We start from the raw sequence: 22321 nt of genomic DNA on the forward strand, positions 1-22321 counted from the left end.
TTTTTGAAAAATTGTGTTGCACAGTACTAACAAGGTGATATGGGGATAAAGACAACAAACTGGTATAGAGAACTTATGCCTACTGAACCGTGTCACAATTCAGGGACTAAGTGTGTAAAGGACTTAATATGTGAGCCCTTAATGTCTGGAAATTATCATTGTCATTATCACTATCATCACTATATCAACATCGCTGTCATCAGCATCAGCACCACCATCACCATCACCTTCACCACCACCATCATCTTCACCATCACCACCATCACCATCTTCATCATCATCATCACCATCACCACCATCACCATCACCTTCATCATCATCATCTCAGCTCAGGCTAGGAAGCCCAGGATCATTCATTGACCCGCATGTTTTTAAACTGGAAAGACCCCAGATGCCCACCAGTGTTTAACCTTTATCTCCCAGAGAGGTAGACACCCAGAGAGGAAGAAGGCTCACTCCTTCCTCCTAGCCCTTAACTCTTCTCCCACTGCCTCCTTGTGGCAGAAGGCACAGTGGTCTGCCAAAGTCGTGCTTTCTCTTGCATACTACAGAAAAGAGATTTATTTCCCACAGTCCCGAAGGCTGCTAGGAAGGAACAGGGCAACACAGATGTAATGACATCTCCCCACACAGCTACTGTACTGTACAGACGTGCTGTCCTTCCTGTATCCGCCTTTCTGTTGACAGACATTTGGGTTGTTTCCATCATCGCGGTTCCAGGAAGAACCCTGCCTTGAACATTCCTCGCCATTTCTTTTGATGGATTCATTTATTGGGATGCCGCTCAGGAGGGGAACTTCTGCGTTCTGGGCCACACGTTTGGCTTTAGCACAGGCAGCCCAGCAGCGGTTCAAAGCGGTGGGACCCACTGCCTCTCCCCCAGGACTGTAGGATTCCAGCGGCTCCACCTGCTCCTGGAATAACTATGTCTCTCTTTCGCCCTCCCGAGGTCAGGGGTAAGTTCATCTCCACCCTGTTCCAGGGCAGACCAGCTGTCCTAGAGAATTCACAGCAGCCGTGGTGGCACCAGGTGGTCACTGAGCAGACCCAGAGCCCCGGGAGACCACCATCCTTGAGGGCAGGCACCATCTCATCAGCCATCAAATCTCCAGTTCCGAGGAAGCAACCAGGCACAATCAAGAAGGAGCATCTGCACACACATCAGAGCCCTGATTTACCTTTGCGCAAAATAGTTTCTTCCCCTTCCTTTTGTGGTCACAAGGGATAAGAAAGACTCCACCCCCAGTTCTTGTTAATTAGCATATCCCCTCCCCTGCCCACAGCTATTGGTTCAGAGATCACCACGTGGCCCAGTTTAAACCAATGAGAGTAGGGACCCCAGACCTAGGCTTCCTCTTCCAGGCCGGGGGGGGGGGGGGGGGGGGGGGGGACTTCTACAAACCCTTAGTGGTGGAGGCTGAGGTGAGAGGTTTGAAGCAGTTGCAGCCACTGGATGCCCCAAGGGGGAGATCTTGGAGTGGCCTGAAGCCTGAAGAAGGACCAACTGCAGAGAAATATCCAGTCGTCCATGACATCGTTGAAATTATTGAACCAAGCGAAACCTAAAACCCACATATGATTTCTGTTGCATGAGTCAAACTTTCTTTATTTGGTGTAAGACCCCGGGAGTTAGGACCTCATTAAGTTTTTTTTTTCTGCAAAAGGCCAGATAACAAAGTCCTCGGCTTTGCAGGACCATGGTGGTGGTTACAGTTCCTCAGCTCTTGCCATTGCAGCCCCCACGGTTCCCTCGGGAACCCTGGCTGGGTCAGGTCCACGGGTCAGGGTTGCTGAGCCCTGAAGGGGGTCTTCTGTCTTTGCACACGGCTGAGGAGCGGGCTGTTCTTGAAATGCTAGACCCTGTCGAGCTGGAGGGAGGCGAGCGACCCCCACAGGCCCTACCGTCTCCATCCGCCCCTTCTTTTTTTTAATAATATACTATATTTTTGGAAGAGCTCTAAGTCACAGCAAAGTTGAGCAGAAAGTACAGAGGGCCGCCAGGTACCCCTGCCCTACCACGCACAGCCTTCCCACGGTCAGGTCCCCCACAGAGGAGTTCCTTTATGTCAATCAACGAACCCACACTGACCCAGGACAGCCACATTACACATTAGGGCTCTTTCCTAGGGTTGTCCGATCTGTGGATTTGGACAAACATGTAAGGCCGTGTCTCCAGCATCACAGACTCATGCAGAAGAGTCTCCCTGTGCACAAGTCCTCTGTGCCCTGCCGTCGCTCCCTCCCTTCCCAGCAACCTCTCTCTTTTGAGCAAGATCTGGTTACCGTCTCCATAGTTCTGCCCTTCCTAGAATGTCACAGCGCTGGGATCCTAGGGTATATGAAATCGGCTGCAAATGTCTATGTGCACAGGTTTTTGTGGGGGCATAAATTTCAACTCCTTTCATTAGGATATATATTTTTTCTTTTTTCAGTACTAGAGATTGAATGCAGGGATGCTCTACCACTGAGCTACAACCTGATTTTGAGACAGAGTCTCCAGCTAGAGGCCAGCTGGCCTTGAACTTGAGAGCCTCCTGCCTCAGCCTCATGAATAGCTGGGATGACAGGCGTGGGCTGTCACTGCACATGCTTGGGCCTACAAGCAGCACACGCGTGCACCCTGTTCCACATCTTGCCTTCCCTCCCTCACTATAGACTTGTTTTCCCAAAGCTGTCTGGAGACAATCCCTCAAACACACACAAGCACGTGTGTACACATGAGCACGCACACACACACACACACACACACAGCAACATCGGCTCCATGGAAGCAGAATTCTCCTTGCGTTTTGTTCCTTGCTGCGGCCTCACACCTGCTACCTGTCTGGCACCTGGTAGATGCTCAGTAAGAGTTGTTGGAGGAATGAATTCCCATTTGACAGATGGGATAACCGAGGCTTCTGAAAGGGGATATCACCTGCCCGGGGCCACAGAGGTAGGAATGGGGAACCAGATCCCAGCACACAGAACCCAGATGCCATGCCCCTAACCGGTGCGCCACCTTGCCTCTTTGAACCACACGAAGTCTCTTTGTGGGCTGTGGGCTGGCCCCACAGCAGACCAGCAGGTCATCAGAGGCGACTAAGCAGATGGCTGTGTCTGACCCAAGAGAGGAAATTCCCTTCTGACCTCAAGGGTATCAGCTGAGCCTTGAGACTGCTTCCCTTCAGTCATGTGATACCCCAAAGGGGGAAAGGGGGTATGATTCATCACCCCTCCAGGCTGGGGTGAGGCCAGCTACAAAAGGGGCTCCCTCAGACAGCAGCAATGACTGTGGTTAGACCACCAGAAGGACTTCCCGGTAGCCTCAGGCATGCAAGAAAATGACAAAGGACTGGAGACCCTTAAATGTAGCAGTTATGTGAGAACAATTCCTCTCTTTGGGGGGGGACAAAACTCTCAGCTCCCCTCCTCCTTCCTCCAGAACCTCAGAGATGGTCCCTGGGTTGGGCCAGCATTGTGCTCCTATGCAAATCAGCAGCAGGCACTGCGGTGAAGCCAAGGCGCCCTCTTCCCCCTTTGCCACTGTGTTCCCCCTCAGCCCAGCCCTGCCCAAGACAGAGAGCAGGAAGGGCAGCAGGTCTCAGGCCTTCCTTCAGGGAAGCAGGGGGAGGGGGAGGCCTCTGCTGGGGGCTGGGCGGAGGGGACCCAGAGCTGAGCACCACACTGCTGTTGGCTCCCCCACCCACACCAGCCCCAGGGAGATGGCCGGAAACAGGAAATGCCTGTCACCGGGGCTTGGCTGGGGGAGATAGTGAGAGGGTGGAGGGGCCCCGGCACCAGCCCCTCAGACCCTTAATCTTGCAGGCTCAGGTACCCGAGGGACCCACATGCTGCCCAGAGAAGGTGGGCATGCTGTGCAGCCTTTTCAAAGCTTGGAAGGGGAGGGGCAGGCTCTACAGACTTGGCCCTGCTGGCAAAGCGCCCTATAAACCAGCCTGTTCTCCTCCCCCACCTTCCACCCAGCCCACACTCAGGATCGGGCTGCGGGGAGAGGCCACACGTGAATCTGGTGACTCCCAGTGCCGTCTCAGGGATCTTGGGCAAGTCACTGGGCCTCTGGTGGCTCCGTTTACTTAGTCTGCACATCAGCAATGGAAATACCAGCCACATCCCCGCTCAGCACCTGTTCCGAAGCCCGACCCACCAAGACCCAGCACGCACTAATGCTGCAAGTATATATGGAGTGTCTACTGTATGCCAAGCCCTGGGGCCCAGGGGCAGCCACAGCAAACAGGGCCTTGTTCCCATAGGGCTTACCGGCTGGCAGGGAGCCAGGCCCCAGCAGGTAGCAGTGGGCATCAGTGCTCAGTGACAGTGATGGTGAACAGGTGTGCTAGACCCGTGTTTGTGGGGACATGGGGAGGCTCAGGTAAGGCTCTGGGGTGCTGGAGGGGGCAGGAGGGCAAGGCAGGCTGCCCCTCGGGGACACAGAGCTGGAGAGCCAGGAGGAGGGGTCTGCGCAGCCCAGGGTCCAGCAGTGCTTCTGCCTTGGACGAGTGTCCGTTTCTTAAGTAGAAAGACGCTCCAGGCCTTGCCCAGGCACTGCCTCGGGAGCGTGAAGCGTGAGTCCACACACAGGCCTGGGCCGGAAGGCTCACAGCAGTTTACTGGTAACAGGCGGAAGGTGGGATCCACCCAAACGTTCATGGACAGGAGCATGGAGAAGCAGATTGTGTAGGCTGGGAATCCCTAAAATGACGACAGACTGGGCGACTGTTCTTGCGTTTATCTCCGGGCTCTGTGTCACTGAGATTTCAAAAGCCAAGCATCCGTGCTCCGTCTAGATCACTAGGGCCACTGTGGCTGGGGACTGTTGATCACCCAACAAACTGTGATTGATTTTTAGACTTTGAGGTCTGTCTCCCTGCCAGCCTAAGACCCTGTGGGAACAAGGCCCTGTTTGCTGTGGCTGCCCCTGGGCCCCAGTGCCTGGCATACAGTAGGCACTCAATATATGCTTGCTGCATCAGTGCCTGATGGGGCTCAGTGGGTTGGGCTTTGCAGCAGGTTCTGAGCGGGGGACTTAGCTGGTATTTTCATTGCTGATGTGCAGACTAAGTAAAGGGAGCCACCACAGGTATAATGACTTGCCAGGGTCCCTGTCTGAACTTAAAACTGGGAGGTTTTTTTTTGTTTTTTTTTAGATTTTGGATTTTGCAGATTTGGAAATATCTGCACATGCACAGTGAGTAATCTTGGGGATGATCCCAAGTCTAAATACAAAAATTCTTTTGTTTCACATACACCTTAGACACACGGCAGGAAGAAAATTATATACAATGTTTTGGATAATTTTGCCCATGAAACAAAAGTTTGTGTGCATTGAGGCTTCAGACTGTGGCATTACGTCGGCTCAAAAAGCTCCTGAGTTCGGATCACAGGTTTTTGGAGTAGGGATGCTCCACCTGTACACCGCCAAGCACTAACCAGGGGCGAAGCGCTGCTACTCACAACCCCACAGCTAAACCCCAAACAGCATGCCCTGGAGAACTGCAGCCCCACAGCCACAGAACACTGGGACCTGCAAACCAGTCAGCCAAAGCAGACCGGCAGGCGCAGGCGCAGGCGCAGGAGGGGAGAAGCTTGGGCAGAGGTGGCTGTGTCCAGTCTTTTATTGTTGGGCTGATGGCTCAGGTCTATAAATAGGCTAAAATTTATCAATTCCTGCTTTAAATATCATTTGTCAGTTAGCACAGAGTCAGCACTCTGTATCGCAGGCTCAGCACCAGCGGGGTAAACCATACATCTTGGATTGAAATATTCAGGAAAAATAAAAAATCTGCCTCTGTGCTGACCACCATTTTTTGTGGTCACTCCCTAAACAGCACAGTGGAGCAGCTATTTTCATAGCATTTACATCAGGTTAGGTATTCTGATTCACCCGGGGCTGGTCTAAAGTGCACGGGAGGACTTTGTAGGTTCTAGGCAAAGACTGCGACACTGGATATGAGGGACCTTACATCTGTTTATTTTGCTATCCCCGAGGGTCCTGGAACCGACCCCCTGCAGATACCAACAGCTACGGGGGTTCTCTGCGGAGTCCCCCCCCCCTAAAACTAGGAACACAGGAGACTTGGTGGGCTGGGTGGAAAAGAAGGAAATAATTTAAACCACCGTTGGTGGATAATGCAAAATATACTCTCCGGTCACACTTGATAAAGAGAAGGAACAAAGGCAAACATGTGCCCCTTGTACCCATCAGTCCCACTCAGAGCCGGGAGGAGAAGAGCACCCCTGGGCTCTGGTCATTCAGCTTCCCCCTCCCTGAGGTGACAAACGCTATGGAGGATCCGCGACAGCCACGTCCTGGGCCAGGCCCTGGGAGGTGCACCCGTTAAGAAACGCACCTCGTGCCGCGCCCCCGCCCCCAGGTTGAGCTCCTACTAGGAGTGGCACGCACCCTCGTCAGTCCCCACTGCCACGTGGCCCACATCTGCGGATCCCACCAACCACGACGGGGACATTCAGAGAAAAATTTGCATCGGTCCTGAACTTGTTCAGACGCCTTTTCTTGCCATTATTCCCCTGGTGACCCCGAGGGGCAGCTGTATGCACAGCGCGTTAGGCGACACAGGCGTCTAGCGACGACAAAGTCCACCGAGGCTGCGCACAGCTGGTCTAGGCAAATCCTGTGCCGTTCCCCACGAGGGACGGGAGCATCCACGAATCTGGGTTTCCCTCGGGGGTCCCACAGACCTGAGGGTGCTCAGGTAAGTAGGGGAAGGTGGGGGCCGTGCCAGGAGAGGTGCCAGTTTAAACAGGTCGTCCGGGAAGCTTGGGTGCAGAGAGGGACCTGGGACTAGAGGCTTGGAGGGCGTCTGGTGGTGGGACTCCAGGCGGAGGGCACAGGGACTGCGAAGGCCTGCGGGGGCGGCGCCCTGGAGGCAGAACCAGGGGACACGGGAGGCAGGGGACCAAAGGTCAGCTCTTTCAAAACCGGAGCTGTGCAATCGAAAGGGAGCAACTGGTTGTCACCCCCAGCGCCCAGCTGCCTGCCAGCTCTCCCCGAGGCCCTGAGGAGGAAGCCAGGAATGATTGGTGCCTCTTGGAGTGTTTCTCCCAGCTCCTCAGCCTCAGAGGCAGGTCGGTCTGAGGGTGGCAGTCCCATGTCCCTTGGGATGCTCTGCAGCTGCCCCAGTTGAATGTACCCCTCGATGCCCACATGTTGGTAGTCAACCCGGGTGCGCGGTGTTGAGAGGTGGCCAGGCGTGAGGCTCTGCCTCCCGGGTGGATGCGTGGGTTCTTGCAGGGGTGGGCTCCTGGTAAAGGTACCAGCTCAGCCTCCTCTTTCTGCCTCCGGTGCCTTCTCGCTGCAGCAGGAGGCCCTCCCCAGATGCGGCCCGTGCTCTGGGGCTTCCCATCCTCGGAACCACCAGGGGAATCGGCCTCTGTCCTCTTTACATTACACAAAGGAGCCTCCTCTGGGCCGAGGTGTCGCTCAGTGGTAGAGAAATAATCCCGCAGACAATTCCAGGCCCCACCAGGTCTTCTCAACACAGAGCTAAGAAGCTGCAGTTATTATGCCCTGTCTGAATTCCTGAGTCACAGAGTCAGAGAATTATAAACAGTTGTATCTGACATCCATAAGCTTGGGGTGGTTTGTTTCAGAGCAACAGAGAACCTAAGCATGACAGGTGCCCACACCAGAGGTTTTTTGTGAAAATCAAAAGGGTTTAGAAGCACAAAATCCTGAGAACAACCACACACATAGCACATGCTCAATAAATGAACTGTGGGTGGTCGGTTGCTCTTTGTTATATTTTATGAATTTACTGCTGTAGTTTGACATGGGTTGTCTTCTCCGAAACTCATGTTGAGGCTTAATTCCTCAATGGGGCAGTGTTGGGGTCTTGGTGGGAAGTGCTGGGATCGTGGGGCAGAATCCCTCACGAATGGATCCCATGCCTTTATGCGGGAGTTTACTGGCAGAAGCTCAGCCCGTTGCCTATCTGCCTCCACCATGAGTTGAAAGAGAGCAAGGCTCACACCACCTGCAGCTCCTGACCTTGAGCTTCCCACCCTCCAGAACATGATCCCAAGTAACCCTCTTTCCTTTATACATTACCCAATCTCGGGTATTCTGTTACAGCAACAGAAAATGAACTAAGATGGAAAATTGGGACCGACAAGTGGGGTGTTGCTCTAACAAAACGTGAAAATGCAGAAGCAGCTTTGGACTGGGTAAAGGGTGAGAGTTGGGGTGGTTTTCAAATAAATGCTAGAAAAAGACACTGTGTGTCGGGGTCCTCTCCACTCCATGGAAACTGTTCTTTCCAAAGTAACAAGACCCGGATGGGATGTTGACACATTTTCTTCTTTTAGCCTCTTGACACTACCCTGTCTGGCCTTCCTCCCAGGTCACTGGATTCTCCTGTGTGACATCTTGGGTTCTTATTCCTCTTCCCAACCTCTCTGTTGCCCTCTAGAGCCAGCCTCAGTTACTCTCTCCCCTCCCCAAGGACCTCCCTGCTCCCCTGGGTTTATTTACCAGCCATTCACAGGGACGGCTTGAAGCCCTTCGCAATTTCACAGCTATCACTTCATTTTTTAAAATTTTTTTTCTTTTAGTTGTTGGCAGACCTTGATTTTATTCCTTTATGGATGGGTGGTGCTGAGAATCGAACCCAGTGCCTCACACATGTCCACCCCGGAGCCCCAGCCCCAGCCCTGCTACCTCATTTTTAATCCTTACTACAGTGTGAAAGGCAGGGACCCTCCCACCCCACGTGGGAAATGGGGAGCCTGAGTCACGGGGAGGGTGGTACCTTTCCCCAGACCTCACAGCTGGACTGCAGCTGAGACCCCTGGGCCCTGGAGTCCACCCCGACAGGAGCTGGTCAGTCTCAGCACTATGGACACTTGGGAGACGGGTCCTGCCCTAGGCCCTGTAGAGCCTCCTGGGGCTCCACCCGCCAGGCACCCGTAGCTCACCACGCTGTCAGCTCCGGTGACAAGTGCATCCAGGCATCGCCAAATGTCCCATCAGAGGACAGAGCTGCTGCCACCCTGCCGGCCCCACATGGGAACTGGTACTGGCCACCATGCTGTGCTGCCCTGACCAGCCTGACCCGCGCGGTCCAGTTGGAACTCCCCGGGGCCCGGTCCTCCCATCTCCCCATCTCAGTGAACCTCATTCACGCAGCCTGAAGCTACAAATTCCTCCTCTTTTCATCCAGTCCCTCAGCAAGTCTCACCAAAATCTGAGTTGGATCTGGAATTTGCGGACTCCTGATCTGAGCCACCATCCCTTGTCACTGGAACGCCTTCACCAATCTCCTTCTCCCAGGACTCCTGCTGCCACTCCCAACACCCCACCACAGGGCCTTTGCACAGCCTCAGCCCTCCCTGCTCTGTGCAGACCTAGCTCCTCCTCCTTCCGCTCTTCTCCTTGACCACGCTCCAGGAAGCACGCCTCTCTTCTCCCCCTGGGGCTTCGGTCTGTTTCTTCTGCACCATTTATTACAATCTGCCAACGTTTCGTTGACTGGCCCCCTGTGGACTCTCTGTCACAGGTGGTGTGGTGCCTCTCCTCCTAATTAAAGAGGTGACCACATCGAGTGCTTGGAACCTGTGAGTGTGACACTGTTTAACAAAAAAGCATTTTGCAAGATGTAGGTAACAGAGGCTCTTGACCTGAGGAGATGGTCCTGGCTGCCCAGGTGGGCCCCCAAGTCAGCGGCGGGTCTTGAAGAGACACAGAGGGGAAGGCCCTGGGAGATGGCGATCAAGGAACACCCACGGTGGGCAGGAGTGGGAAGAGGCAGGGAAGGACTGTCCCGGCGGCCTCCAGGGTCCCAGGCTGCGGGTTCCTGGGTTTCAGACTCCCGGCCTCTAGAACCACGGGGGGACCCACCCCTGGATCCAGGTCAGTGTGTGGGGCTGTGCTGCAGCTCCCGGGGAGACGGACACACCGCCAGCCTCCCCCACGGGTGCGGACGCAGGACCCCAGCAGTCAGCGTCGCCCCGGCCACTGGCTAAAACCAATGGCCGCGCTAACTCCAAGAAGCTGCCGGCTCTCCCCGGTCACGCCCCAGTCCCACTCGGGTACTCCTCAAGATAGGGAGACCGCTCCACCGAAAGAGTGGTCCTCGCCCAGCGCGACCCTCCCCCAGGGGACACTTGGCAACATCTGGAGACATTCTGAGGTCACAGCTGCAGGGGAGAGGTGTCACTGGAGCCAAGGGAGCAGAGGCCAAGGGCCTGCCAATCATGCTGCTAAACAGAGCAGCTCCCAGGACAGGGCCAGCCCCGGATGTCAGATGCAGAGGCCGGGAATCCGAGCCTCAGCTGGTGCTCGGTGCCAGATGCACCCTCCTGTCCCCTGGCATCTTCTCCCTTTGCCCCTGGCCCCACCCTGAGCTTCCCCACGGAACCAACCCTTCCCACTCCTCCCCAACCCACGGAACAGGGAGGTGGTCAGCCGCGCGGGCTCTTCTCCTAGTTGAAAGAGTTGGCTCAAGGATGGGGGGGTCCCGGCCTGACAATCAGGACATGTTGTGCTCAGCAACTGGCTGAGGCGTGGATGTGGGACCTCTCCAGAACAAACATCTGTCACGGACTGGGGGGGGCGGGTTGCTCAGTGGTCGAGTGCTTATGCAGCGTGCAGGGGACCCTGGGTTCCATCCCTGGAAATGCACCCCCAAAATATCATGCCCAGTGGAAGTCAATCCTAGGGTTTGGGCTTGAGTCCCCAGAAAATAGACCCTTGTGATTTCCACTGAACTCAAAATTATGAAAAAATCAATGTGGGGCAGTTGGGGGCCCTTGCCTGACTCTGTGAGGGGGGAGAATGGCTAGAAACAGGAGAATCCCGGAGAAAGCAGGATTAGGACAGAGACGAGGGACAAGGGAGGTCCTGAGACGCCATCTGAGCCCTGACCCAGCCAAACCCGAGGGCGCAGTTACGATGTGAGGCAATGAGCATCTCTGACAAAGTCAGTTTCATCGGGTTTTTATGTCACAAGATCAAAAGTTCCCGATTGAAATTTCTGCAGACTGAGATCAGAAACTCCTCAGTCTTTAGATTTCTCCACCTAAACATCCTTCATGTCTCCCATTGTCCCCCAAGTGACCCAACGTCCAAGTTCCTCCTGACGTCAGGTTCCAGAACACCATCCCTGGCCTCAAAGGAGGACAGTCCATCCCTCTATGTGGTAAGATTTCTAGAAACCCAGCTACGCCCATCCAAAACCTCCCAGTCCTGCCCGCTTCCTCATAGCAGTGGTGTTCAGGAGAGGGACAAACAGCTCCTTTCAGCCCTCAAACATGTCCCCAACTACCACGTCCAGCTGGCACGTCAGCTCCTCCGGGAAGCCTACCCTGATTGCTCCCAGGACGCTGGTGCTCTCTGCTCTCCGCCTTCCTCCCAGTGAGCATGGTCTACCACGCTGCGACCGCCTATTTCCTGGTCACCTGTGTCCTCCTTCATCAGGGAATTCTCCATGACCCAGCCCAGGGCCCCAGACAGAGAGAAGCCTGAGGTGGGGGATGGTACCAGTCATGGCAGGGTCACCTCTATCATCACCATCATCATCCCGTCTCGCAAAGAACCCGGGGGGCGTAGCTAAGGGTGGGCCGAGGCAGGTGGGTCCCGGCAGCCTGGACTCGCCCAGCACAGATCCGGGAATTCTTCTCAGACTTGGGGGCCGTGGGGTCCCTCGATCTCATTACTCGACTCTTGTTTTTGAGACTTGAAAGCGGCCACGGATGGCGTGTCCCCAAACGGCCTGACGTCCTAGCGGTTGAACGTGGGCTATAAAATGAGGCGGGCTGGGTTCGGGAGCTGGTCCGTCCCTGCACTGAGTGAACAGATGGAGAGGACATTCACACTTCCGATACAGAATTTCACAGGCACCTGCCGTGGGGCAGGTGCTGTTCCAGCCGGGAACGGCCGACAAGAGTTCTCTCCCTGACATTCCAGTGCAGGAGGCAGAAAATAAACAATTCAGTGAAAATCGCGGCCAATCAGAGGGCAGTGGGTGCTAAGGAGGAAAACAAAAAGAAGGGAGGAAGCTGGAGGGTGTGAGGAGGCGTGGAAACTGGAAGAGCTCTGGCAGGAAGCCCCAGGGGGCAAGAGGCCATCACGGAGCATACTTGGGGACGAGAGCTGGGAAGATGGGGCACCTGTGCAAAGGCCCTGAGGCTGGGCCCAGCCTGGGTGTGGGAGGCACAGCCCTAGTGTGAGGGGGGGCCAGAGGACGCTGTTGCTGGCGGGAACCGCCTTATTGCAAAACAGCAGAGGTCTATATACCTAACCGATTACACACAGCTTGACTCAATTAGCATCATCCAGTTACGGCAATCAGCCAATAAGGAATCCCCACCATCTTAATGGCTCGGTGGCCTTGCCTCACAAACCACTTCTCCTGGCAAACTGCCAGGCGCCATCTTGACTTGATTTGCGGTCCCCAACATGCACAGGTCTGTGTAGACTTGTCTTGTTCACAGGGGCATGGAGGGCCATGGCAGGTCTTCCCAATGTCCCCAGGGAAAGTCCCCTGGGCCCAGAGAGAAGGTCAGTAAACAAAATAGAACGTAAAGGAAGGCTAGGGCCGAGCGCCGCCCCGGCCTCCCTCCCATTGGCCTCACAGGCACGTTGAGATGAGCCTCGCAGCCTGCTCCACGTCACTGGGTCCTGCTCCCAGCAGGGCCCCGTCCCCAGCTGACGTCTTCCCTCACCTTGGTGGGGGTCTTCCTCAGAGCCAGCCAGGCGCTGCTCTGTGGCCCTGTCTACTCCATGTCCCCCAAGCCAGATCCTTCCACTCCCCAGCGCCCAGCTTAGCCCAATCCCTGTCTCCCTTGAGCTGGACGGGCCGAGCCCAAGTTCTAGGCAACAGAACAACAGGGGGCTAATGGCACCGCTTCCAACCTCGGCCCATGAAGCCTCCCCGGCTATCTTTCCTCCCCCTCTGGCTGGAGAGAGGCCAGGTCCAAGGAGGTAAAAGGAGCCTGAACCCTGCAGGGATTTTATAAAGCAGGGCCACCCCCCTGCTGCCTCCTAGGTGACCCAGACTGAACTGCGATGGGAGCAAGAAATGAACTTGCATTATCATTGAAGTGGTGCAGTTTGTTACAGCAGCTAACATTACACACCCTGGCTTATATATTCGAGTTGCCTACAAGCAACTCAAGCTTCATGAAATCAAATTAACAAAAACGACTCCCATTAATTCAGTACTTCCTATACGTTGATCACTGTGAATTTACAACTTATCTTACCATGTTTAACCTTCACATGGCTCTGAGATAAGATGCTATTAAGATCCCCATTTTTATAGAGAAGACAATCAGGGCTCATAATAGGCTAAGAAGTTTTTTTCTGTGCCAAGATCACAAGGCTGGTCAATACTTTACTTGAAATTGAAACCAGCCTAATATATAAAGAGCTTCTAAAAATCAATATGAACAAAGGCCAGCAGCCTTAGAAGGAAAACTTAGCAGGGTGATATGATCAGATATTATCTCACAGAAAGAAAATACAAATTTCTCTAAAACACAGGAAAAGAGACAGCCTCACTTGGAATAGGAGAGTGCGACTTTGGCCATCAAGGGTTCCATGTATCACCCACCCTGTTGGCAAAACGTCAAGAGCTGACAAAGAACAATCTTCTGGGGAGGTGGTAGAGAAACAAGGTGTCACTGGAAGGACCCATGTAGCAAGTCCCACCCACAGAACAAATTGGCAATATCTACCCCAAAACATACAGGATCATGCACTTTGACCTAGAAATCCCTCTTCTGCAAATTTATCCCATGGCTATTCCTGCTCATGTGATGATAAACATGGCAGTGATAATAACAGTTACATGCAACCTGGTACCTTTCCAGGTTTTTTAAAAAATATATTTAGTTGATGGACACAATAGCTTTCTTTTATTTATTTATTTTATGTGGTGCTGAGGATCAAACCCAGTGCCTCACAAGCGTCTACCACTGAGCCACAGCCCTGGCCCTAGGTTCTTTATAGTAAATGTCTCTCTGATGACCATGCTTTATGATAGGGTTTTATTATTCCAATTTTATAGTTGAGGAAATTGAGGCACAGAGCGGTTAAGTAACATGTCCATGATCACACAGTGAGGAAGAGGAAAAATGGTTCATGGACAAGGTCTTTTTTTTTTTTTAGAAGCTGTAATTGTAGAATAAGGAAATTGTTTCCCCCTGGTCTTATAATTGACAAATTTGTCCAAGCTGGGCACAGTGGCACACGCCTGTAATCCCAGCAGCTTGGGAGGATGAGGCGGGAGGATCATAAGTTCAAAGCCAGCCTCAGCAACTGCGAGGCGTTAAGCAACTCAGAGAGACCCTGAGTCTGGGGATGGGGCTCAGTGGTAGAGGGCCCCTGAGTTCAATCCTCGGTAAATACCCCTCCAAAAAAAAACCAAACAAAAAACATTTGTTCAAGATGGACAATGTGAAGATTTGATATATATGCCCACATTGTATTGTGATTGTCACAAATTAATTGACACATCTAATCCCCTCACATAGTTACCCTTCCTGTCGTGTGTGGTGTGTCTGTGTTTGTGTGTACGTGTGCCCATAGTGAAGACACTGAAAACCCTGGAAAAGGCCACTGATTGTGCACTTGGTATAACAGAAGCCTGGCAAAACCCAGTGTCTGTCCCAGGGGATGGTCAGTTCCACGGGGGTCAGCCACACAACGGAATGCAGGTGTCACAGTCAGGAAACAAGGACCCCCACCAGGCTGCGGTCAAATCCCCACTCTGCCATTTCCAGTGGGGTGACCTGGGACACACTCATTGCTTAACTTCCCGAGTCCCTGTGGAGAATGGGTGATAGCACTATGGACCTTCGTGGTTGTGGTGAGGATTTAACAGGCTGGTGGGTGGGAAGCATTTAGTACGAGTACCCGAACACTTTTCCTGCAGAGGTGCGGGTAGCAAGCACCTTCAGTTCCCAGGCCAGACAGTCTGGAGCTGGCTGGCCCCTCGCTGAGGCCACCGTCCACGTGTAGTGAGCAAAACATAAATGCTTGTTAAGTAGGCTTAACATGTGCAGCCTCGTCCTCCACAAGGACGTCTGTGTGTCCATCCGGAAAGATCCCGAGGCAGCTACCCAGGGAGGAAAGTAGGAAGAGAGCATCAGGTGGCGCAAGGGGGAGGAGCCGCGTGTCCCTTAGGGCCGGGGCATGTGACGTCTGGCATGCTGTCACTGTGGGGCATCACGGGCCCACTTACACACCCGACAAGCGCTCTGCGTGGTCGGCTGATCCAATCAAGACTCGGCCAAGGAGACACACGAGGTGGCTGCCTGCGACCCACGGCAGACCGCTTAGCAACCAACGGCTGTCGCCGTGTGAGTAGAAGGAGTGTTCTCCTAAGCGGAGATCAACAGCCTGGCATCATAAACACGGAAGCCAGTGAGGCCGTCATTGACTGTCACCAAGTTTCACCTGCCACACACAACCGTGTTGCTGTACCTTCACACAAATGGCAGTGCAGCAGGTGGGTTTCCCCCGGCCCCCCCTCAAACATAAGAGGTGCTGCTTACAGCATCTCAGGGGACACAGGCTCACTCAGGGACAGGAGTCCTGCAGCCCCACTCTCCGCTGAGGACCGTGGTTGACAAAGCACCATTAAGGAGCACAGCGTGTAACTCAGAGCCCGGGCTGCCGCTGGCTGTGCGCGTGACAAAACCGACACATTAAAGGCAGCTCCCGCGTGGGGAGGCAGCTTCCAGCCAGGGCTGAGAGCTGAAGCGTCCCTGGGCAGCTTTTTAAGTGTTGTAATATTCGAATCACAAATGTGTTATTTAACCCGACAGCCAACCGCTTCCCAGGTCCTCCGGGGCTCTCCGACCCGGCCCAGGAGGCGCAGTCTGGGGAGCCCAGGGGTGTGGGCCCCGCTTTTCATACATTCCTTCCCACCATGAAGCCGGGCTTCTCGATCAGGCAGAGTAAGAGACCAGCCAACAACCCATAAGGACACGGAACGATGGCACCGCAGACTTTAATAAAACTTATTTTAAAGTATGATGTTTATTTCTGAAGTTTTCTATTTGCTGTTTTCAAGCCCCAGTAGACGGCAGGTGAATCTACAGAAAGTGAGGCCCGAGGACCACGTCGGGGTGGACACCCGGGGCTGGACGGCTCCCTCCCTAGGGCATCCTGAACCTCCTGGGGGCCGGGCAGCTTCCCCGCCTCCACCCCACCCCCCAGCACCTTCCAACCTGCGAGGAAGAGAACCTGCCCCAGGCCCACGCCTCACTCATTAGTGGAAGCTAAAAAGTTGATCTGGTAGAAATAGAGAGGAGGGTGACTTCTAGAGTTGGAAGGGGACGGTGGGGGGACTGGCTGGGACGGAGGCCCCAGGGCTCAGCTGGAACAAGCCCAGCTGTTCTACAGCACAGGGGCGACTGCAGTTTAAACCACCTATCCTGCATTTTATGAAGAATTACAGATTTGAAAGCTCCAAACACAAAGTAAGAGTAACGATAGAGAAATGGAAATGCTCATGACCCCGAGGGGGTGGGTGCAGACCGACTGCATCGTATCCGACCGTAATACTGTGCCTGTACCCCATAAATAAGCACGAAGATCACGTGCCAATCCAAAAATCAAAACAAAATTTTTAAAAAATTCAAGGAACTGGAAAATACGTCTCCAAATTTTGCCAAATTCTGGGGACACGGGAGACGGGCAAAATCCCGCCTCCCCCCTGAGAACCCCCACCCCCAGCTGGCTCGCAGCCTCAGCCTCACACCCCACATCCTTTCCAGGAAGACCTCAGCGAGCTGGAGGGTGCCAGGCGCAGGCGGAGCGGCTCTGAACACCAGCACTGATCAGCACCAAGCACCGTCTGCATCCACGATTCAGATTCACAGACGGGGAACCTGAGGCTGGGGAGAGGCGGAGCGGGAAGTGGTGGCGCAGGATTTGAACGCAGGCGTGGCTCCCCAAGCCACTGACCCCCCAGACCCCTGCTCTTACTGACCCACCAGCTCCCTCCCCCACCCTAAGCAGCACTGTGTTTTGGTTTCTGGTACTTTGTGTTTTAGGGTTTTCCGCGGTGCTGGGGTTGGAACCCAGGGCCTCACATGCTAGGCCAGCGTTCCACCGCTGAGCTACGGCCCCAGAGAAACATATTTTCTGTTGTTGTTTGAGATGGGGTCTCACTCTGTTGCCAGGCTGGCCTTGAACTCCTGGGCTCATGCAATCCTCCTGCCTTGACCACAGGCATGCAGAGCTGCACCCCGACCCCGCGCCACTGTGTTCCGGGCGGGGACCTGGGCAGCCCCTGCCCCCACCCGAGTCTGAGGAGCCCCACATCCTGGTGGTGCCGTCCCCCAGTCCATCCCTTCCTCCGCACGTCCTCGGCCTTCAAATCCATCTCTGCAGACTCGGCCTCCAGGACAGAAGAGGAGCAACTGTGATGTCCCCGTCTCTGTGCCGCCCGTCATGCCCACATCACTGGACCTCAGAGGGTCCCACCCCCTGTTCTGCAGCCTCACTCCCACCTGACCCACCTCACCACTCCCCCTGGTGGGCCATCCCTGCCGGCCCTGCCTGGGGGCCTGTGCGTCTGTCTGCAGCTCCCTGTCCAGAACAGTGTGCCGGCTCCGTGAGGCCCGTTCCTTCACCCCACACTCCCAGCCCCCTCCCTGCTTTCCTTTCTTCAGAACACTACCACCTCCTGATGATCCATGCATGTCCCTGCTAGAAGGCAGGTGTCTCCGTAACAGGGGTTTGCCTGTCTAAGTCCCACTATCCCCAGCACCAAGAACAGGGCCGGGCATACACAGTGATTATTGGGTGGATGGTTGACTAGTTGACTGATGAGCCGGGCTTGGTGACGCACAGCTGTCATCCCCGTCACTCAGGAGACTGAGGAGGAGGATGGCAAGTTCAAGACCAGCCTGGGCATCTTAGCAAGATCTTGTCTCAAAATGAAAACTAGCAGGGGATGGGGGTGTAGCCTGGTGAGCCCCTGGGCTCAATCCCCAGTACCAAAATAAATGAATGAATGAATGGATGAATGAATGAATGTTGTTAGGATGGAAAAATGGATGGGTAATTGAATCGATGGATGGGTGGATGGAAATTGAATAGTTGGTCGGGTGAATGGATGGATGGATGGTTGTCTGGTTGGGTGGACGGCTGGACAGCTGGTTGGGGGGGATGGGTGATGAATATGATTTCTTTCCTCCTCCTTGGAAACAACTGTGCGAAGGAGAAGGGCCAGGAATGAGAAGTGGGAGGATCGGGGAAGCACCTCAGCCCAGCCTCCACACCTTTATTTGTGCCATTACCCCTGAGGCTCACCTTCCCATTTCCCACATCCTGTGGGCCAGGCATGGCTCTGCTTACATTTGTTGACAGGCACCCAGAAACCAAGCGGTTGTTCCTCAAGGGCCGGAGGGGGGACCTCCCAGCTCCCCGTACACATCCCCACTGGGTCCAGGCACAGGGTGCAGATCCAAAAGACAAAATGAGCAGGGGCGGGAAGGCACAGAGCCCCCAGACTGGGAGGGTCGGGGTACCCCCTGCCCAGCCTGGGCCTGCACAGCTGGGCACGGGAAGCCAGACAAAGCGCAGCACAAGCCCCTCTGACATCAAGCCTGACTCTGCCAGGCAAGGCCAACCCAGGGCCCTCAGCCAGATCACAGGGCTGGGGGCACCTTTTCCTAGCCCTTTGAGTTCAAGTGCATTTTGAGGGCCAGAGCTGGAGGACTGGGGCTGCCATGGGAGGGCAGCTGCTTCCCTAGGGATTAGCGCCATGACTGCTTGCCCTTCAGAAAATTGGCTTCGGTTAAGACACACATGAGGGGAAGTTCATCCTTAAATCTATCTGCTATCCCGGGCACCTTGACTCCCTGCCAGGGCTGGGCCTGACAGATCTAGGGCTACTTTCTCATGCCCTGGAAGCTGGGGGGTGGGGGAGGTTTAGGCAAATGTAGGCAAATTTGGGTGGCCTTTGGCCGGAGGGACTGGCAGGAGAGGGCTCTGAGTTCCCTCTCCCTTTCAGGAAGGCCTGCCCAGCTGGGGAGGAGCAATGCCCTGGCACCAAGGACACAGAGGAGGAGGCCCACGGCCCTGTCCCTAGGAAACCCCTCAGGAGCCCCCAGTGAACCCCACTGCCTGGACAATCACTTCCCCCTCCTCCAGTTACATGGTCCTCAGACAACCAGTAGGCCATGCCCCCGCTGGCCACAGCCCACCCGCCCAGCTGCTGGGGAAAGACTCTTACCCTGCAGTGAGGGCTGAGGGCCAGACAGCAGCTCTCCCCCGAACCCCAGAGCAGGGTCACGATGCTCAGACCTAGGGCGAGGCCATGTCTCCCAGACTAGGGACAGGACCATGTCCCTAAGGCTCAGGACAGGACCAGGTCCCCCTGATCCATGGCAGAGTCATGTCCTCTGAGACCCCGGGCCAGAGACATGTACCCTCAGCTCCCTGAACAGAACCCATGTGCTCCCAGGCCCCAGGAAGGCTGGGCTCCTCAGCCCTGCACTGTCCCCTCTCCCAGGCAGCAGAACCCACTCAGCAGCCATGGGGAAGCAGAGAAGGTACCAAAGAGACAGGACAGTCCTGCCACCACCCCCACCCCAACCACATTCAAATGGGGATTTGAATGTATTTCCTGAGCCCACTGGGGCAATGCAGTCAGCCTACGTCCCCCGGAGCCTGGGCCCCTGCTCAAACCCCAGCAGAGAAAATGCAGTCCTTCTAGGCCCCCAAACCCCAGGAACTGGTCTCAGCGGTCAGGACCAAGGCCTGCCTTGATGTCCCCACGGGATGGGTACAGAGAGGAAGTCCAGGGCCCCGGGGCTGCAGCCCCCCACTAGACCACACTGTCCCAGGCCCAGGCAGGAAGCCAAGGGGAAGGAAGATGTGAGGGGAAGGAAGGGGCCCGGGCCAGGGAGGAGGAGGCACATGTTGGGGAGAAGTCAGTGGGGCCCCTCCCCCACAGCCAGGATCTGGGGGTCAACACAGGCGGAACCTCAGGCACCCTGGTGGCTACCCAGAGAGTTCCCAAGCACCCCCACCCAGGACCCACCAGATGGTCCCAGGAGAGCCAGGCGGGGCTGGAGGGTTAAACCCCGATTGGCCATTCTCAGCTAGACTCAGGCCACCCACGCAGGGGACCTGCTACCCTCAGATGGGCCACCCGCTGGGCCGGCCCTGGCCTGGAAGCAGAACCCTCCCCCCACTTTGCTGGCCCTGACGCAGAGTGCTTAGCCCCCCCTTATCAGCCCAGGTCCCCCTATCCCGGCCAAGGCCAGGCCGCCTCACCTGAGACATCTGGGGGCGCAGGTTGACCTCTCGCAGGTTGATGGCCTGGGGCAGCAGGTTGTTGAGCAGCTGGCACAGGAGGACGCCATCCCGGAGGGCCTGCGCCAGCTCGCACACCTGGGCCCCCTCCCAGGTCACGCGGTGGCTGGGTGGCAGCACCCGGCACTGGATGAGCCAGTGGGTGCACTGGCGCCACAGCTCCATAGCCGCCGAGGCCTGGGCCCGGCTGCCCGTGCACGCTCTTGGCCTCCACCACCCACCCGCCCGCCCTCCCGCCTGTGGAGCGACAACTAGGGCTACCACTTCCTCTTCTGTGCCTCTAACTGTCACCCCGGAGGGGGTGGAGGAGGAGGTGGAGGAGGAGGAGCTGGAGGGCGGAGAGGGAGCACCTGCAGCTCAGCCCCTCCCCACGCGGTCCACGCGGGATGGGCCTCGCTGTCCACCTCCCTCTCAACACAGGCCTGGGCACCCGGGAGCAGGTAGCGCTGCAGGGCAACAATCCAGCTGGACTGTGAGGTCACTGCTTCCTCCTCATCCCACCCCCTTGCAATTAAGCAGTGCCACCTCTAACATGAACCCGAAATCCACCCACTTGTCCCCTCTTCCTCCGCCTCCACCCCGGTGGGCTCCTATCTACCCAGCCTGGATCAGCGCCGTCACCTTTGCCTGGACCCTGACTCCAGCCTTGGACTCTCAGAGACTGTCTTCCCTGCAACAGCCAGGGGGCGACCGTGAGCACCTGATCCAGGGCACTGTCCCTCCTCTACCCTCTATGCCTCCCACTTTCCTCTGGGCAAAAGCTCAAGTCCTATTTGAAGCCCAGAAGGCTCTGGGGTCTTCCCAAACCTCCCCATTTCAAATTACAGCCTTCCCTCCATCCCATATCACCCTACATTAAGCTCGGATCACTACCCAACAAACCTGCTATTTATTATACAGTTTTCTCCTGTGTCTGTGGGTTACATATCCTTGGATTCAACCAACCACAGACTGAAAATGTCTCTACTGACCATGTGCAGGCTTTTTACTTGTCATTATTCTCTTAAAAAGACAAGTGTAACGACTATGTACACAGAATTGACATGGTAATAGGTATAGTAAGTCGTGCAGATATGAATTAAAGCATACTGCATGCTACACCTTTTATAGAAGGGACTGGTTCACCTGCAGATTTGCGAATCCTCGGGGGGTCTTGAAACACTCCCCGCAGTACTGAGAGATGATTGTGCTTATTTCTTCATTGTCTACTTGAGAATATGTGACTCTTTGCTTGCTGACCCCTCCCCCATCTAGCACTCAGCACAAACACGAGCTCCATAAATATCCGTTGGCTGTATTAATAAATGATCGAAAGCTCTCTTGTCTCCGCCTTTCGTTTATTCCAAATTCTTTCTCACCACGACCATGGCCACCACCCAAATGGAAGCTACTATCATCCTGTCCTTAGGGACTTGGAGAGTGCCATTCATTAATCCGTTCGTTTAGCCCTTCTCTTATCACCAGCTGAAATCATCTTCAGTGAGAGAACTATCTCACCCCATTCACCCCACCAGCACCCCCCTGCCCTCTCCATATGACTCGGCTCCTCCACTCCACGCGGGTCCCCAGGGGGCATGGGTGCTTTGGGCCAACCTGGGTTGAAAGGGAGCTGCCGGGTTCTAATTCTTACAACCACTAGGAGGCGCTAGACTCCGTCCCTGCAGGGGCCCCTGACCCTCTCACTACCCAAACCGCTCCGGAACCTGGAGACTTTCCTGTTATTGGTGGGGGTGGAAGGCAGAGGAGGGGAACTCTACCTGGAAATTCCCAATTTTGTGATCCTACAGTCATCAAAACTTTCATCCCCAAGAATGCTTGGCTTTCTATGCGTCCGTTTTCTCCTCTGTAAAATGGGTCACCATTTGCTTTCCCTGCAGTCTCAATTATCGTGGAGATCAGAGACAGTGGGGCTGCAAAGACGAAAGCCTTCCACGCCTCCGGATTTGAATTCCGTCTCGACCACTCACACACAGGACAATCTGGACAAATGTCTTCGCTCCCCTGTGCCTCAGCGTCTGCATCAAA

The 22321-nt window shown here is 55.2% G+C and overlaps 1 protein-coding gene across 1 annotated transcript in view; it reads right to left on the minus strand.

Moving 5' to 3' along the window:
* The window catches only part of Vav1 (vav guanine nucleotide exchange factor 1), a 49046-nt gene extending 28530 nt beyond the window's left edge, over positions 1 to 20516 (minus strand). The window contains exon 1 of the mRNA XM_046443901.2: positions 20258 to 20516. Within this exon, the coding sequence (XP_046299857.1) occupies positions 20258 to 20461 (204 nt within the window). The 5' untranslated portion in view covers positions 20462 to 20516. The remainder of the gene's footprint in view (positions 1 to 20257) is intronic.
* Positions 20517 to 22321: the final 1805 nt, after the last annotated feature.

This window comes from Marmota monax, unplaced genomic scaffold, assembly GCF_021218885.2.
Source record: "Marmota monax isolate L192 unplaced genomic scaffold, Marmota_monax_Labrador192_F-V1.1 WCK01_AAM20220418_F8-fsc00102, whole genome shotgun sequence".
Taxonomy (NCBI): Eukaryota; Metazoa; Chordata; class Mammalia; order Rodentia; family Sciuridae; genus Marmota; species Marmota monax.